The 17,530-nt window shown below is 41.4% G+C and overlaps 1 protein-coding gene across 8 annotated transcripts in view; it reads left to right on the top strand.

The window, feature by feature from the left end:
* ST3GAL3 (ST3 beta-galactoside alpha-2,3-sialyltransferase 3) overlaps positions 1–17,530 on the top strand; it is a 195,290-nt gene that overhangs the window by 44,089 nt on the left and 133,671 nt on the right. Inside the window, exon 4 of one of the 8 annotated variants that reach the window (XM_068965254.1) lies at positions 4,337–4,349. The exons of the other annotated variants lie outside the window; for them this stretch is intronic. Coding sequence (XP_068821355.1) covers positions 4,337–4,349 — 13 coding nt within the window. The remainder of the gene's footprint in view (positions 1–4,336; positions 4,350–17,530) is intronic. 8 annotated transcript variants of the gene reach the window in all.

Raw genomic sequence — 17,530 nt, 5'->3', positions numbered from 1 at the left:
CACCTGCTAAAAATAAGGATATTCTATTACATAGTCATAGTACAATTACACACATAAGAAAGTTGACTTATTAATTCTCGTATTACTCATTTAATAATTAACTTAGTAATCACAAGGGAAGGAAATATTCTGAGGTCAACACTTTACCAAATGATCAAATTTAACACATCAATGTGATAGTCGGTCTTCCCTCAGAGTTCAGCTGGTAAAGAATCTGCGTGTGATGCAGGAGACCCGGGTTCAATTCCTGGGTTGGGGAGATCCCCTGGAGAAGGAAATGGCAATCCACTTCAGTACTCTTGCCTGGAGAATCCCATGGGCAGAGGAGCCTGGCAGGCTACAGTCCACGGGGTCGCAAGAGCTGGACACGACTGAGCGACTGAACCGCCGATGTGATGGTCTGACTTAGGTGCCTTCTGATGCGATGCAGTAAGAAGCACACATCACCTGCAGAGCGTTTGTGCCAGAAGTGCCTAATCAGTCTAATTGTGAGGAAATGATCAGACAAAAAGAACACGAAGGGCACGCTGTAGGCCAGCTGACCTGGACTCTTTAAAAATGTCTATTACATTTACAAAAAAAAAGCAAACAGAGATGGAGGAGGTGGGTTAAGAAGCTAAAGAGATAAAATAGCCAATGCCAAGGGCAGACTTTGACTGGAACCCAGATAGAAGGGAGAAAAGTCATAAAGCACATTTGGGGGACAATTAGGTCAATTTTAATATCTCTATATATGATAATATTGAATTCTTGTTATTCTTATAATTCTTATAAAACAAGGTTAATAGTGGTGGTGATTCAAAGTTATTTTTGTTGTTATTTTTATTCTTATTTCTCTGATCAAATAGGACTGTATAACCTACAACATATTTTAATAAAAACCAAAGCTGTTTTCTATCGCATTCCCTTGTGGAGAGTTTTGCAGTGAACATTTCCAGAGGGCTTCACCTGCTGTGTGTGTGTGTGTGTGTGTGTGTGTGTGTGTGTGTGTAGGTGTTGCATCAGCTGGCTTCCCAGGGGGCAAAGTGGTAAAGAATCTGACTGCCAATGTGCCAATGCAGGAAATGCAAGAGATGCAGTTTAGGTCCCTGGGTTGGGAGGATCCCCTGGAGGAGGAAATGGCAACCCACTCCAGTATTCTTGCCTGGAGAATCCCAGGAACGGGGGAGCCGGGTGGGCTGCCGTCTATGGGGTTGCACAGAGTTGGACACGACTGAAGTGACTTAGCAGCAGCAGCAGCAAGAGAAGCTGAAAATAATTTTTATGTGAAATCTCCTGTCTTATGAATGTTAACAAGTTTAAAACTTTTCATGCACTTTGTGGACTAAATGTAACACAAATACGAACCTCCAGTTTGCAACATCTGCTTGAGGGAACCCGGAAGTATAGGTATAGGAGAATTCTAAGCCAATAATTAGGCAAAACTCCCTTCTTGTGCAGCCCTAAAGTTAAAAAATAAAAAAATTAAAGTTACTGAGTAAAAGATGCAGAATACTAAGGACAGAAACCAGAAGAGGTGCATATGTATATATGGCTGTATGGTATATATGTATATATGGCTGTATACACATTTGGCTGCACTGGGTGTTCACTGTGGCATGGGGCTGTTCGTTGCAATGCATGGGATTTCTCCAGTTGTGAGCCATAGGCTTCTCTAGCTGCAGCTCACAGGCTGTAGAGCTCACAGGTTCAGTAGTTGCATCATGGGGGCTTGGTTGCCCCATGGCATGTGGGATCTTAGTTCCCTGACCAGGGATGGAAGCCAGGGATGGGAGCTGTGTCTTCTGCATCGGAAGGCAGATTCTCAACTACTGGACCACCAGAGAAGTCCCACAAGCTTTTTTTAAACCAATTCCTTTTCATTTTCTCCTTTAAATAATTATTACTTTCACTGATTTCTTAGCCCTCTAATGGTGAAGTCCCCCCCCCCCCACCTTGCTTTCATTAAAAAAAATCTAAACAGTAAAGTTCCCTCTCTTTTATAAGTGGCCAGCAAAGGATATTTGTCCAGTCAGCCTCCTCCATGGTCACAGGGGTCTGTGTTTCACTAGAGATGAGGTGTTCTGCCTTCCACTTTTATTTTTTAAGGTAACAGCTTTCTTAAAATATAATTTACATACCATATAATTCTCCCACTGAAAGTACAAAATTCAGTGGTTTTAAGTATATTCACAGAATGTGAAAACATCACAATTAATTTTAGAACATTTTCATTACACCAGAAGGCCTGTACCCATTTGCAATTAGGCTGCATTTCCCCCTAACCACTTCTAGGCCTAGGCAGCCACAAATCTTCTTATCAATGTAGATTTGCCTGTCCTGGACATTTTATATAAATGGAATCCTACATAGTGTTACCTTTTGTAACCGGCTTCTTTCACTTTATGTTCAGGGTTCATCTGTGTTGAAGCATGTATCAATACTTCATTCTTTTTCATGATGAAATAATATTCCATTGTGGATATACCACTTTTTATTTATCCTGTCAACTTTAACAATATAATAGCCAGTTATTTTGCTAGCAAAGTGAGTTTACCTGGGAATAGTGGGGGACTTTGCAACTTGGGAAATGTAAGCTATGGTAAACGATAGGCAAATCCAGAGAACGAGGAAGGGGGGCTTGTTTTTATAGGGAAAAGAAGGGGATTTGGGAGGGGCTGTGATGAACAGAGAGTCCATTGCAGGGAGCTGGGAATCCAGAGTATAGAGGCTTCTGATTGGTTGGACTGCTTACAGTCACTGATTGGCTGGGCTGTCCTGGAGTAAAGTTTTCTACTGTTTCTGGATAGTAAAGTGAAGCCAGCTTTCTGTTGGAGATCTGGCACACCTCTTACTGCTTGAAGTAATTGAGGGTACACGGTAGGGTGTGAGAGTGCCTCCTACAGGCCTGTCCTGACTCCAGTTTTAGCTGAGATTTCTTTAATTTCACATTTCCACCTTTTGCTTAAGCTCGTTCCTTAAAAGCATTGCTGCTCAAGAGTCAGGATTTCCACATGCAGTAATTTATTCCTCAGACCTTCCCTGGTTGTCATATTTCATGTCAGAGAGAAGGTACACAAATTAGAAACCTCAGGAGGCCACATTTGAGTAACTCTCAGGAATTTCTCATTAAAAGTCCATATTTAGTCAAGGTTGTAAGTGTTATAAATTAGCTTGAGACACTGGGCTAGCATCATCATATTAAGCATGTCATTTTTTATAAAGGTTTGATAAGTAATAGATGTAAAACTTAGCAAATATACAGAACAGAATTAAAAACAGCATTATAAATCCAGTTTTCAAGATGGTTCTAAACCAGGAGCTCAAACCCAAAGGTAGCCAGTTGAATAAATCAGAAGACAGTAGGTTCTTGGGTGAAATGTGCTGTAACTAATATGTTTGCTTTTTAATTTTGTATAGTTGGGCCTCTGCTTCCCCAGAGGCGTGTCCCCACATTTAACAAGAGGTGTTTGCTATTTGTCTATTTTGCATAGACACCGCCTTGTTCAGCAAGTAAGTAATCAAAGGCTATGTGGCGATCCAAAATCACCTTGGCCAATGAGTTAGGTGAACATTTCTGAGTTGAAATTGTGTTGGTTATGGAGTCAGCTAACTCCTAATATCCTGAGAAGGCAATGGGACCCCACTCCAGTATTCTTGCCTGGAAAATCCCATGGATGGAGGAGCCTGGTAGGCTGCAGTTCATGGGGTCTCTAAGAGTCAGACACGACTGAGCGACTTCACTTTCACTTTTCACTTTCATGCATTGGAGAAGGACATGGCAACCCACTCCAGTATTCTTGCCTGGAGAATCCCAGGGACGGGGGAGCCTGGTGGGCTGCCGTCTATGGGGTCGCACAGGGTCAGACACGACTGAAGTGACTTAGCAGCAGCAACTCCTAATATCAGGGAGAGATTTGTTCATTGACACTCTAATCATAGGAAGAAAACTCTCCCTACGGAGAAAAAACCAAAATCTTGCATGCTTCCTGGAAGTTATTCCTTAAGGTTGTTGTAAAGGCTTAATGGAGCGGACCAATGAGAGGCTTCTGTTTGGTTATGTAGGGAGAACAAGGTAGTGAACACAGCAAGGGTACACTGTCGTCATACTCTCCAGCTATCAAGACAATGACTTGCTTAAGCATAAAGGTATTCCACAAACTTCCATATATGAAGGTATAACCAGGAGAAAGGATAAGACTCCCACATAAACAATAGCATCTGTGGGGTTATTCATTGGAATAGGGGTATTAGCATTGCTTAACTATGCCAAAGCTTTTGACTGTGTGGATCACAATAAACTGTGGAAAATTCTCAAAGAGATGGGAATCCCAGACCACCTGACCTGCCTCTTGAGAAACCTGTTGCAGGTCAGGAAGCAACAGTTAGAACTGGACATGGAACAACAGACTGGTTCCAAATAGGAAAAGGAGTACGTCAAGGCTGTATATTGTCATCCTGCTTATTTAACTTATATGCAGAGTACATCATGAGAAACACTGGGCTGGAAGAAGCACAAGATGGAATCAAGATTGCAGGGAGAAATATCAATAACTTCAGATATGCAGATGACACCACCCTTATGGGAGAAAGTGAAGAGGAACTAAAAAACCTCTTGATGAAAGTGAAAGAGGAGAGTGAAAAAGTTGGCTTAAAGCTCAACATTCAGAAAATGAAGATCATGGCATCTGGTCCCATCACTTCATGGGAAATAAATGGGGAAACTGTGGAAACAGTGTCAGACTTTATCTTTTTGGTCTCCAAAATCACTGCAGATGGTGACTGCAGCCATAAAATTAAAAGACGCTTACTCCTTGGAAGGAAAGTTATGACCAACCTAGATAGCATATTGAAAAGCAGAGACATTATTTTGCCAACAAAGGTCCGTCTAGTCAAGGCTATGGTTTTTCCAGTGGTCATGTATGGATGTGAGAGTTGGACTGTGAAGAAAGCTGAGCGCTGAAAAATTGATGCTTTTGAACTGTGGTGTTGGAGAAGACTCTTGAGAGTCCCTTGGACTGCAAGGAGATCTAACTGGTCCATTCTAAAGGAGATCAGCCCTGGGTGTTCTAAAGCTGAAACTCCAGTACTTTGGCCACCTCATGTGAAGAGTTGACCCATTGGAAAAGACTCTGATGCTGGGAGGGATTGGGGGCAGGAGAAAAAGGGGATGACAGAGGATGAGATGGCTGGATGGTATCACCGACTCGATAGACGTGAGTTTGAGTGAACTCTGGGTGTTGGTGATGGACAGGGAGGCCTGGCGTGCTGCAATTCATGGGGTTGCAAAGAGTCAGACCCAACTGAGCGACTGAACTGAACTGAACTGAACTGAACCAAGGCTCACACATAAGGTTGTTACACACCAAGAGGATACTTAGACATAGAGATGTGTCAGCAAGTTTACAAATGATGTGACTTACACTGACAGCTCCACAGAACCTTTCATACAAATGTTTAGAAGATCTTGTTTTTCCATCCCAGGGTTGAGTCAGATTGAAGCAGGGAGTAAGTTTAGGCAGGTTTAGCACACTGACTTTATGAAATGGACTCTGGAAACAATTTGGACAAACCACAGCATTTGGAACCCCAGTAAAATTTCTTATAGAGTGAACCAAAGGGTCTTTGCTCCCTTGGATGGACTGATGTTTTCAATGGCAAATCCAGCAATCAGAGAGGTTCCCCCTTTCACAAGGGGTTGGCAAATAAAAATAAGGGCATTGTCCTTCCATGGAGGGAGGGAGAAAACAAGGTGAGAGACAGTACTGAAAGAAAGGTACACCAGGTTGGTCCAGACATCTTGGGAAAGCTGTCAGCCTCAGATACTGTCTGCTTCAAATCCTAGTGCGCTTTATCTTCATGTCGCCAGATGGTCCAGTTGGGATTCAATACCTGCTTTAAATGTGATGTGTAGATGCAGGGGTCTACTTCTTGGAGTTTAGCAGTACAAACTTTAGTTAACAATACCTGATAGGGGCCCTTCCAGTGAGGCTGGAGAGAGTTCTTTTAAAGGTGCCATTTCGGGTATACAAAATGTCAAGGTTATAGAGTGATAGGTGGGGTCTTTGACTCCTGGTAATGTGCTGCAGAAAGGGGGCTCTACTAGAGCATGGTTATTTTTAATAGATGTAATTAGACCTTTACAATACAGAAGTATGTTTGTCTTTATCAGTTGTGGATTGAAAGGAGCAGGGGCCAATTGCTGCTGACATCCTGTTCCTGAAATAAACTCCCATTGAAGTTATACAGATATATACTTTGTCATGAAAAAAAGAATATTTAATAAGAATTTCAGAATTTGGGGGGAATCAGACAGGGATAAAAAGATAAGTGCTTCAATCTTTGTGGCCAGCATACACTTTACCAAATTGCTGTGAGTTATAGATAACTTAAAGCAGAGGAGAAAAATGGTCTCTTTACACCTGGAAAACAAAACATTAAAGCAGTTTGCTTTCCATTAGTTTTAGAAATCCTTACCCAGTTCAGTCATATGATCTTAAAGTTGTCAAAAACCCATATTTCAGAGTACCTATCAGAGCTTTATACATGAATCTCTTTAAAGAAAAAACATATTTGCAAAAGCATTAAAGTAAAGCAGTAACTGCCTATAACTGACAAAAAGACTTGAGATTTTCTGGGGACCCTGAGAAAGATCTCAGAGTTAGCTCAAGGTCAGAAAGACTTCATTTGGAACTTGCTTTTGGGGAAGTTTATTAAAAATATCAAAAGGTTTTAGACATTTGATCAAACAGGATCATATATTATTATGAAATGATAATTATCTGTTGGATCAAAGTAACGATAAGTAACAAATTTCAAAGGCAAATACAAAAAGTTACATAGTTGTAGGCAAAACTTGGTTCTTTTAATGTTGAGAAGATTCCATTTTCTTAAGTAACCAGAGACCAGATTAAGACAATATGAAGCCTAGGAAAGAAAGAACTACTTAGTCCAAGAAAACTTTGCCCTTTTAAGAGATTAATTATTTTTCAAAAAATTTCCCCATAAATCTTCTACAGCTTACAATCTCATTTAGCTTTTGTCCTATTTTTTGTCTTTCCTATTCTGAATTAGCTTCACTTTAGGACAAAATTACACTCTTTCCCTCAATAAAATGTGTTTCCATTCTTCTACCTTTTCTTACCAAAAGTGAAAGTGAAAGTCACTTTCAAAGACTCTGACTCTTTGCAACTCCATGGATAATATAGTCCTTGGAATTCTCCAAGCCAGAATACTGGAGTGGGTAGCCTTTCCCTTTCCCAGAGAATCTTTCCAACCGAGGGATCAGACCCAGGTCTCCCACATTGCAGTCAGATTCTTTACCAGCTGAGCCACAAGGGAAGCCCAAGGGTGCTGGTTTGGGTAGCTATCCCTTCTCCAGCGAATCTTCCTGACCCAGGAATCGAACTGGGGTTTACCAAAAGCACCTGTCTTACTTGTGTTGCATATATAGTTGTTTCCCCTAATTATTTCTGGTAGCTTTAAACAATTGGGACTAGTCTGTACAAACTAATGAATATATTTAATAATTCCTAAAAATGTATTTTCCTCAAGGAAATTTTCCAATGTGGTATGTTTACCAATAGACCCAAATATCTTTCAGTTCAGTTCAGTTCAGTTCAGTTGCTCAGTCATGTCCGACTCTTTGCGACCCCATGAATCGCAGAATGCCAGACCTCCCTGTCCATCACCATCTCCCAGAGTTCACTCAGACTCATGTCCATCGAGTCCGTGATGCCATCCAGCCATCTCATCCTCAGTTGTCCCCTTCTCCTCCTGCCCCCAATCCCTCCCAGCATCAGAGTCTTTTCCAATGAGTCAACTCTTCGCATGAGGTGGCCAAAGTACTGGAGCTTCAGCTTTAGCATCATTCCTTCCAAAGAAATCCCAGGGCTGATCTCCTTCAGAATGGACTGGTTGGATCTCCTTGCAGTCCAAGGGACTCTCAAGAGTCTTCTCCAACACCACAGTTCATACGCATCAATTCTTTGGCGCTCAGCCTTCTTCACAGTCCAACTCTCACATCCATATATGACAAAGGAAAAACCATAGCCTTGACTAAACGGACCTTAGTCGGCAAAGTAATGTTTCTGCTTTTGAATAAACTGTCTAGGTTGGTCATAACTTTCCTTCCAAGGAGTAAGCGTCGTTTAATTTCATGGCTGCAGTCACCATCTGCAGTGATTTTGGAGCCCCACAAAATAAAGTCTGACACTGTTTCTACTGTTTCCCCATCTATTTCCCATGAAGTGATGGGACCAGATGCCATGATCTTCATTTCTGAATATTGAGCTTTAAGCCAACTTTTTCACTCTCCTCTTTCACTTTCATCAAGAGGCTTTTTAGCTCCTCTTCACTTTCTGCCATAAGGGTGGTGTCATCTGCATATCTGAGGTTATTGATATTTCTCCCGGCAATCATGATTCCAGCTTGTGTTTCTTCCAGTCCAGCGTTTCTCATGATGTACTCTGCATAGAAGTTAATTAAGCACAGTGACAATATACAGCCTTGATGTACTCCTTTTCCTATTTGGTACCAGTCTGTTGTTCCATGTCCAGTTCTAACTGTTGCTTCCTGACCTGCATACAGATTTATCAAGAGGCAGGTCAGGTGGTCTGGTATTCCCATCTCTTTCAGAATTTTCCACAGTTTATTGTGATCCCCACAGTCAAAGGCTTTGGCATAGTCAATAAAGCAGAAATAGATGTTTTTCTGGAACTCTCTTGCTTTTTCCATGATCCAGCGGATGTTGGCAATTTGATCTCTGGTTCCTCTGCCTTTTCTAAAACCAGCTTGAACATCAGGGAGTTCACGGTTCACGTATTGCTGAAGTCTGGCTTGGAGAATTTTGAGCATTGCTTTACTAGCATGTGAGATGAGTGCAATTGTGTGGTAGTTTGAGCATTCTTTGGCATTGCCTTTCTTTGGAATTGGAAGCAAGATCCGATGCTGTAAAGAGCAATATTGCATAGGAACCTGGAATGTCAGGTCCAGGAATCAAGGCAAATTGGAAGTGGTCAAACAAGAGATGGCAAGAGTGAACATCGACATTCTAGGAATCAGCAAACTAAAATGGACTGGAATGGGTGAATTTAACTCAGATGACCATTACTTTTATTACTGCAGGCAGGAATCCCTCAGAAGAAATGGAGTAGCCATCATAGTCAACAAAAGAGTCCGAAATGCAGTACTTGGATGCAATCTCAAAAACGACAGAATGATTTCTGTTCGTCTCCAAGGCAAACCATTCAATATCAGTTATCCAAGTCTGTGCCCCAACCAGTAATGCTGAAGAAACTGAAGTTGAACGGTTTTATGAAGACCTACAAGACCTTTTAGAACTAACACCCAAAAAAGATGTCCTTTTCATTATAGGGGACTGGAATGCAAAAGTAGGAAGTCAAGAAACACCTGGAGTAACAGGCAAACTTGGCCTTGGAATGCGGAATGAAGCAGGGCAAAGACTAATAGAGTTTTGCCAAGAAAATGCACTGGTCATAGCAAACACCCTCTTCCAACAACACAAGAGAAGACTCTACACATGGACATCACCAGATGGTCAACACCGAATTCAGATTGATTATATTCTTTGCCGCCAAAGATGGAGAAGCTCTATACAGTCAACAAAAACAAGACCGGGAGCTGACTGTGGCTCAGATCATGAACTCCTTATTAACAAATTCAGACTTAAATTGAAGAAAGTAGGGAAAACCACTAGACCATTCAGGTATGACCTAAATCAAATCCCTTATGATTATACAGTGGAAGAGAGAAATAGATTTAGGGGTCTAGATCTGATAGATAGAGTGCCTGATGAACTATAGAATGAGGTTCGTGACATTGTACAGGAGACAGGGATCAAGACCATCCCCATGGAAAAGAAATGCAACAAAGCAAAATGGATGTCTGGGGAGGCCTTACAAATAGCTGTGAAAAGAAGAGAGGCCAAAAGCCAAGGAGAAAAGGAAAGATATAAGCATCTGAATGCAGAGTTCCAAAGAATAGCAAGAAGAGATAAGAAAGCCTTCTTCAGCCATCAATGCAAAGAAATAGAGGAAAAGAACAAAATGGGAAAGACTAGAGATCTCTTCAAGAAAATTAGAGATACCAAGGGAACATTTAATGCAAAGATGGGCTCGATAAAGGACAGAAATGGTCTGGACCTAACAGAAGCAGAAGATATTAAGAAGAGGTGGCCAGAATACACGGAAGAACTGTACAAAAAAGATCTTCACGACCCAGATAATCATGATGATGTGATCACTAATCTAGACCCCGACATCTTGGAATGTGAAGTCAAGTGAACCTTAGAAAGCATCACTACAAACAAAGCAAGTGGAGGTGATGGAATTCCAGTCGAGCTGTTTCAAATCCTGAAAGATGATGCTGTGAAAGTGCTGCATGAGTGCCAGCAAATATGGAAAACTCAGCAGTGGCCACAGGGCTGGAAAAGGTCAGTTTTCATTCCAATTCCAAAGAGAGGCAATGCCAAAGAATGCTCAAATATCTTTAGTCCTTTGTAAAGGAAGTCAAAAGTAGATGAACCTGTTTTTAAGTAATGTTCTCGTATTTTGATCTTATTTGGGAGTGATCTAGATATTTAATGACTACCTATTATTTAATTTAACTTAGCAAAACTGTACAGAGAAGGCAATGGCAAGCCACTCCAGTACTCTTGCCTAGAAAATCTCATGGATGGAGGAGCTTGGTAGGCTGCAGCCCATGGGGTCGCTACTAGTTGGACATGACTGAGTGACTTCACTTTCATGCACTGGAGAAGGAAATGGTAACCCACTCCAGTGTTTTTGCCTGGAGAATCCCAGGTACAGCAGAGCCTGGTGGGCTGCCATCTGTGGGGTCGCACAGAGTCGGACACCACTGAAGTGACTTAGCAGCAGTAGCAGCAGCAACAAAACTGTAAAGTTTCAGGATGCCAAAAAGATTTGGGGAAACTGTTTAAAAGATGTACCCGGAAGTCTGTATGTCATTCACATACTTACAATTCACTTGCTTTCAACATTCATGAAAAACTTTATCATACCATGTATTGCTCACAAATTTTGTAATGAAGATAACATGAATTTATCTGACCAATTAACCCAGGTAGAATAAAAATTGTATGCCTGCATTAGTTTCAAACACTGGTAACTCCAAGGACATGCCTGTTTTAATTAAACTAGTATCCCCAAACTTGCTTTCAAACTGTATCATGTAAACCCAGAAGGTCTTTGTTATATTTTATTTCATTTAAGTGCTCATTTGTTTGTTTTGCTTTTTTTGTTTTTAAGCCAATTAAATAAAGCTGTTTTGAATTAATTTTAGCAATACTATCCAGAGGTAGAAAAGAAAAAAAAATACCACACATATACAGATACATATATAGATACACTGGTAGCTCAGAGGGTTAAGAATCTGCCTGCAATGCAGGAGACCCATGTTCAACCCTTGGGTCAGGAAGATCCCCTGGAGAAGAGAATGGTACTCACTCCAGTATTCTTGCCTGGAGAATTCCATGGACACAGGAGTCTGGTAGGTTATAGTCCATGGGTTGCAAAGAGTCAGACATGACTGAGCAACTAACACGCATATAGATACCCATGAGCGCACAGACAGATGCAAACAGGGAGCTGATGGTTTCATTTAAAATGTTAGCCATGTCTCAGGTGCAAAAATACAAAACTCAGAAGAATAGTTTGACCCAAATTGTTTTTCTGGCATACTATAAGGATCCTTTTAGAACTGTTTCTGGAGTCAAGTTGTCTTTTAGAAACTTCTGCATCTCAATCAAAGAAAGCAGTCTGTTGTCTCCTGAGTGGTTTGGAGTTCTCTCTGTTAAGATTTCCCCTTAAGATGGCCTTACTTGAAACAAAGGTCAAACCTTTTGAACAGCATAGTTGACTTACCAAAAAACTTCACCAACCAGATGGAAATAGAAAACAAAATTTCCCCTAAGAGTTTTGGAATCTATTTGTCTATTTTCAAGAATATAGGACAATTGCCATTTAAAGTCTTCATTTTAGTTGTGTATTTGCTCCAATTGTCTTAGAAACAGTAATTCGGGGTTTAGCATTTGGATTCTCAGAGGGTCTGATGTTTTAAAGGGGCAGGTTTTTGCAGAGGAGAGAGGAAGATGACATTGGGGTCAGAGCAGGAGCACAAGATGGCCGCCAGGGCGGAGTCTGAGACAAAGTGTGTGGAGAAGACACACAGATGGTCCAAAACCAGAAGTTGGGGAGGGGAATACAACAGTTTGAGGCTCTGGTAGATTTTTTTCTTTTTTGGTTATTTTGGCAAATTTAGAAACAGAATCTTGCAAAGAGGCAATTTTAGAGTTTTGTACATGTTTCCAGTTACCAGTGAAATGTTTGTTTTAATTTTAGAATGTAGTCCTCCAATTTAGTCTTATTTGAATTTGGGGAGCTTGAAAGTTCCCCATAATGGCAGCTGTAATTCCTAATGACTTTTAGTTTGTCTAGCCCACTTAGTTAAAAATGCAGTGAAGGGTGTCCACAGTTTTTAAACATGAACTAGCCCGAGTCTCCAAAGGAGGACTGCCTTCAGAGCAGTTAGATGAGTGGGTTCCCATTTCCCTAAGTTCTCTCAGAAACCCAAGAAAGTTGATAGAGCCTTTGCCCAGATTCCAAAAGGAATAGTTCCCCGTTAGCTCAGTCTCCAACAGAGAACCTAGCTACCACATGCTCCAGAAAACAACTTGAGTACTAAGGATAAAGCCTTGCGCCAGACAGATGAAATCTTTCCCCTTAGAGGACAAAGCCTTCCCAGAGCCTGAATAAAGTTAGAGAGCTCCAAACACAAAAGAGTGGGGCTTGGAATCCAAGAGAACAGTCTCCAAATTGAGAGCAGTCAGCAACTCAGCAGAGTGATAAGCACAGGTGACTTAGTGCAGGTTACCTCGCTTGATTCTAGGAGCCCTAGTCTCTCAGAGTTTGCCTCCTTTGGACCCCGCTTTGCCACCAAATATGTCAACTTTAATCATACAATAGCCAGTTATTTTACCAGCAAAAGTGAATTTATTCTACAGTACCATAGGAATTCCCCTTTATGGATCACATCTTGCTGTGGCAAAGGGGCTTGTGTAACCCAGTGAAGCTATGAGCTGCACCTTGAAGGGCCACCCAAGATGGACGTGTCATAGTGGAGAGTTCTGACAAAACGTGGCCCACTGAAAGAGGGAATGGTAAACCATTCTGGTCTTCTTGCCATGAGAACCCCATGAATGGTATGAAAAGGCAAAAGGATATGATGCTGGAAGGTGAGCCCCCCAGTTTGGAAGGTGTCCAATATGCTACTTGGGAAGAGCAAAAGGCAAATACTTATAGCTCCAGAAAGAATGAAGCAGCTGCACCAAAGTGGTAACGATGCTCAGTTGTGGATGTGTCTGGTGGTGAAAGTAAAGTCTGATGCTGTAAAGAACAGTATTGCATAGCAACCTGGATTATTAGGTCCATGAATCAAGGTAAATTGAACATAGTCAATCAGGATATGGCAAGAGTGGATATCAGCATCTTAGGAATCAGTGAACTAAAATGGACAGGAATGGGTGAATTTTTAATTCAGATGACCATTATATCTACTACTGTGGGCAAGAATCCCTTAGAGGAAATGTCCTTAGAGGATGTCCTCTAAGGACAAAAATCCCTTAGAGGAAAGCTCTCATAGTCAATAGAAGAGTCTGAAATGCACTACCTGGGTGCAATCTCAAAAATGACAGAATGATCTTGATGAGTTTCCAAGGCAAAAACCATTCAACAAGACAGTAACCCAAGACTGTGGCCCAACCACTGATGTCAAAGAAGCTGAAGTTGACCAGTTCTATGAAGACCTACAAGACCTTCTAGAAATAACACTGAAAAAGCATGTCCTTTTCATCATAGGGGATTGGAATGCGAAAGTAGGAAGTCAAGAGATACATGGAGTAACAGGCAAGTTTGGCCTTGGAGTACAAAATGAAGCGGGGCAAAGGCTAATGGAGTTCTGTCAAGGGAACACAGTGGTCAGAGCAAATACCCTTTTCCAACAATACAACGGACGACTCTACACATGGACATCATCAAATCATCAATACTGAAATCAGATTGATTATGTTTTTTGCAGCTGAAGAGGAAGAAGCTATATACAGTCAGCAAAAACAAGATCTGGAGCTAACTGTGGCATCTGCAACTCCTTATTGCAAAATTCAGGCTTAAATTAAAGAAAGTAAGGAAAAACACTAGGTCATTCAGGTAGGACCTAAGTCAAATCAATTATGATTATACAGTGGAGGTGATGAATAGATTCAGAGAATTAGATCTCATAGACAGAGTGCCTGAGGAACTATGGAGAGAGATTCATAACGTTGTACAGGAGGCAATGACCAAAACCATCCCCAAGAAAAAGAAACGCAGGAAGGCAAAGTGGTTGTCTAAGGAAAGAAGAGAAGTGAAAAGCAAGGGAGAAAGGGAAAGATACACCGAGCTGAATGCAGAGTTCCAGAGAATAGCAAGGAGAGGTAAGAAGGCCTTCTTCAATGAACAATGCAAAGAAGTAGAGGAAAACAATAGAAACTAGAGATCTCTTCAAGATAATTGGAGATATCAAGGGAACATTTCATGCAAGGATGGGCACGATAAAGGACAGAAATGGTAAGGACCTAACAGAAGCAGAAGCAATTTTAAAAAGGTGGCAAGAATACACAGAAGAACCAAAAAGGTCTTAATGACCCAGATAACCACAATGGTGTCGTCACTCCCCTAGAGCCTGACATCCTGGAGTGTGAAATCAAGTGGGCCTTAGGAAGTTTTACTACAAAAAAAAGCTAGTGGAGGTGACGGAATTCCAGCTGAGCTATTTAAAATCCTAAAAGATGATGCTGTTAAAGTGCTGTACTCAATATGCCAGCAAATTTGGAAAATTCAGCAGTGGCCACAGGCCTGGAAAATGTCAGTTTGCATTCCAACCCCAAAGAAGGGCAGTGCCAAAGGATGTTCAAACTACCATACAGTTCTACTCATTTTGTGTGCTTAAGGTTATGCTCAAAATCCTTCAAGCTAGGCTTAAGCAGAATGTGAACTGAGAACTTCCAGATGTACAAACTAGATTTAGAAAAGCAGAGGAACCAGAGATCAAATGGCCTACATTGACTGGATCATAGAGAAAACAATGGAATTCCAGAAAAACATCTACTTCTGTTTCACATTGGATATATGAAAGCCTTTGACTGTGTATCACACAACAAACTGGAAAATTCTTAAAGAGATGGGAATACCAGACCATTTTATTGTCTCCTGAGAAACCTGTATGTCAGTCAAGAAGCAACAACCAGAACCAGACATGGAACAACTGGTTCTAAATTGGGAAGGGAGTATGACAAGGCTGTATATTGTCACCCTGTTTGTTTAACTTGTATGCAGAGTACATCATGTGAAATGCTGGGCTGGTTGAATCACAAGTTGGAATCAAGATTGCCAGGAGAAATATCAACAACCTCAGATGTGCAGATGATATCACTCTAATAGGTGAAAGCAAAGAGAAACTAAAGAGCCTCTTGATGAAGGTGGAAGAGGAGAGTGAAAAAGCTGACTTAAAACTCAACATTCAAAAAACTAAGATCATGACATCTGCTCCCATCACTTCATGGCAAATAGAAGGGGAAAAAGTAGAAGCAGTGACAGATTTTGTATTCTTAAGCTCCAAAATCACTGCAGATGGTGACAGCAGACATGGAATTAAAAGATGCTTGCTCCTTGCTATGACAAACCTAGACAATGTATTAAAAAGGAAAAACATCTCTTTGCCAGCAAAGGTGCATATAGTTAAAGCTATGGTTTTTCCAGTAGTCATGTATAGATGTGAGAGTTGGACTATAAAGAAGGCTGAGCACTGAAGAATTGATGTTTTTGAATTGTGATGCTGGACAAGATTCTTGGGAGTCCCTTGGACAACAAGAAGATCAAACCAGTCGATCTAAAGGAAATCAACCCTAAATATTCATTGGAAGGACTGTTACTGAAACTTCAGCTTCAGTATTTTGGCCAACTGATGCAAAGAGCTGACTCATTGGAAAAGGCATTGAAGCTGGGATAGATTGAGCGCAGGAGGAGAAGGAGGCGACAGAGGATGAGATGATTGGGTAGCATCACCAACTCAATGGACATGAATTTGAGGAGACTCTGGGAGATAGCGATGGAGAAGGCAATGGCAACCCACTCCAGTACTCTTGCCTGGAAAATCCCGTGGACGGAGGAGCCTGGTAGGCTGCAGTCCATGGGATCACGAAGAGTCAGACACAACTGAGCGCCTTCACTTTCACTTTTCACTTTCAAGCATTGGAGAAGGAAATGGCAACCCACTCCAGTATTCTTGCCTGGAGAATCCCAGGGATGGGGGAGCCTGGTGGGCTGCTGTCTATGGGGTCGCATAGAGTCGGACACGATTGAAGCGACTTAGCAGCAGCAGCAGCTGGGAGGTAGGGAAGGACAAGAAAGCCTGGCGTGCTGCAGTTTGTGGTGTTGCAAAGAGTTGGACATAACTTAGCGGCTGAACAACAACCAGAGGAATTGCTGTTTGGGAAATGCAATCTATGGCAAACCATAGGCAAATCCAGAGAACAAGAAAGAGTAACCTGCTTTTTTAGAGGAAGGGGAACTTACTTTTACTGGGGCAGCTGGGGTGGAAATTTGGGAGTTGTTGCTGTGATAACCAGAGAGTCCATCGGAGGAAGCTGGGAGTCCAGAGTATAGAGGCTTTTCATTGGTTTTACTGCTACAGGCTCTGATTGGCTGGGCTATCATGGGGTGGAGAGTTTTCTTCTTCCTTCTGGGTAGTAGAGGCACCTGTCTGTTGGAGATCTGGTGTAATCTCTTCCCATTTGGAATAATTGAGGCTGCGTGGCAGATTTGTGACCCCATGGACTGTAGCCTGCCAGGCTCCTCTATCCATGGGATTCTCCAGGCAAGAATATCAGAGTGGGTTGCCATTTTCTCCTTCAGGAGATCTTCCTGGCCCAGGGATGGAACCCACAGTCTCTTGTCTCCTGCATTTGCAGGTGGGTTCTTTACCACTAAGCTACCAGGGACGCCCTTCAATTTGAGCAGGATTCTTTAATTCCACAATTCATTCATCCGTTGAAGAGACATTTAGATTGCTTTCACTTTTTGGCTATTGTGAATAACACTGCTTTAAACATTCATATTCAAGTTTTTGTGTGGACATAAAACTTTTATTTCTCTTTGCTTTATGTATACCTAGCAGTAGAATTGTTGAGCCATATGGTAACTCTATATTTGTCCTATATTTGTCCCTATATTTGAGACATTCCCAGGCTGTTTTCCAAACTTGCTTTACCATTTTACATTCCATTAGTAATGTATTCCATTTCTCCCCATGCCTTCCACTCTTAGTATTTAAGATGAATGACAGTGATATCAACCACTTGCTTTTCATTTCTCAATTATGGTATTGAGAAATAATACAAAATACTAGGTATACAATTTTTTTCACGACAAAATATAAAAACTTTACCGAGCAACCTTTCACTTTATTTCTTTCCTTT

Source organism: Capricornis sumatraensis, chromosome 2, assembly GCF_032405125.1.
Source record: "Capricornis sumatraensis isolate serow.1 chromosome 2, serow.2, whole genome shotgun sequence".
NCBI classification, from domain to species: domain Eukaryota; kingdom Metazoa; phylum Chordata; class Mammalia; order Artiodactyla; family Bovidae; genus Capricornis; species Capricornis sumatraensis.
Note: the sequence above shows the minus strand (reverse complement) of the source record. Positions and strands in the feature narration are given on the sequence as shown.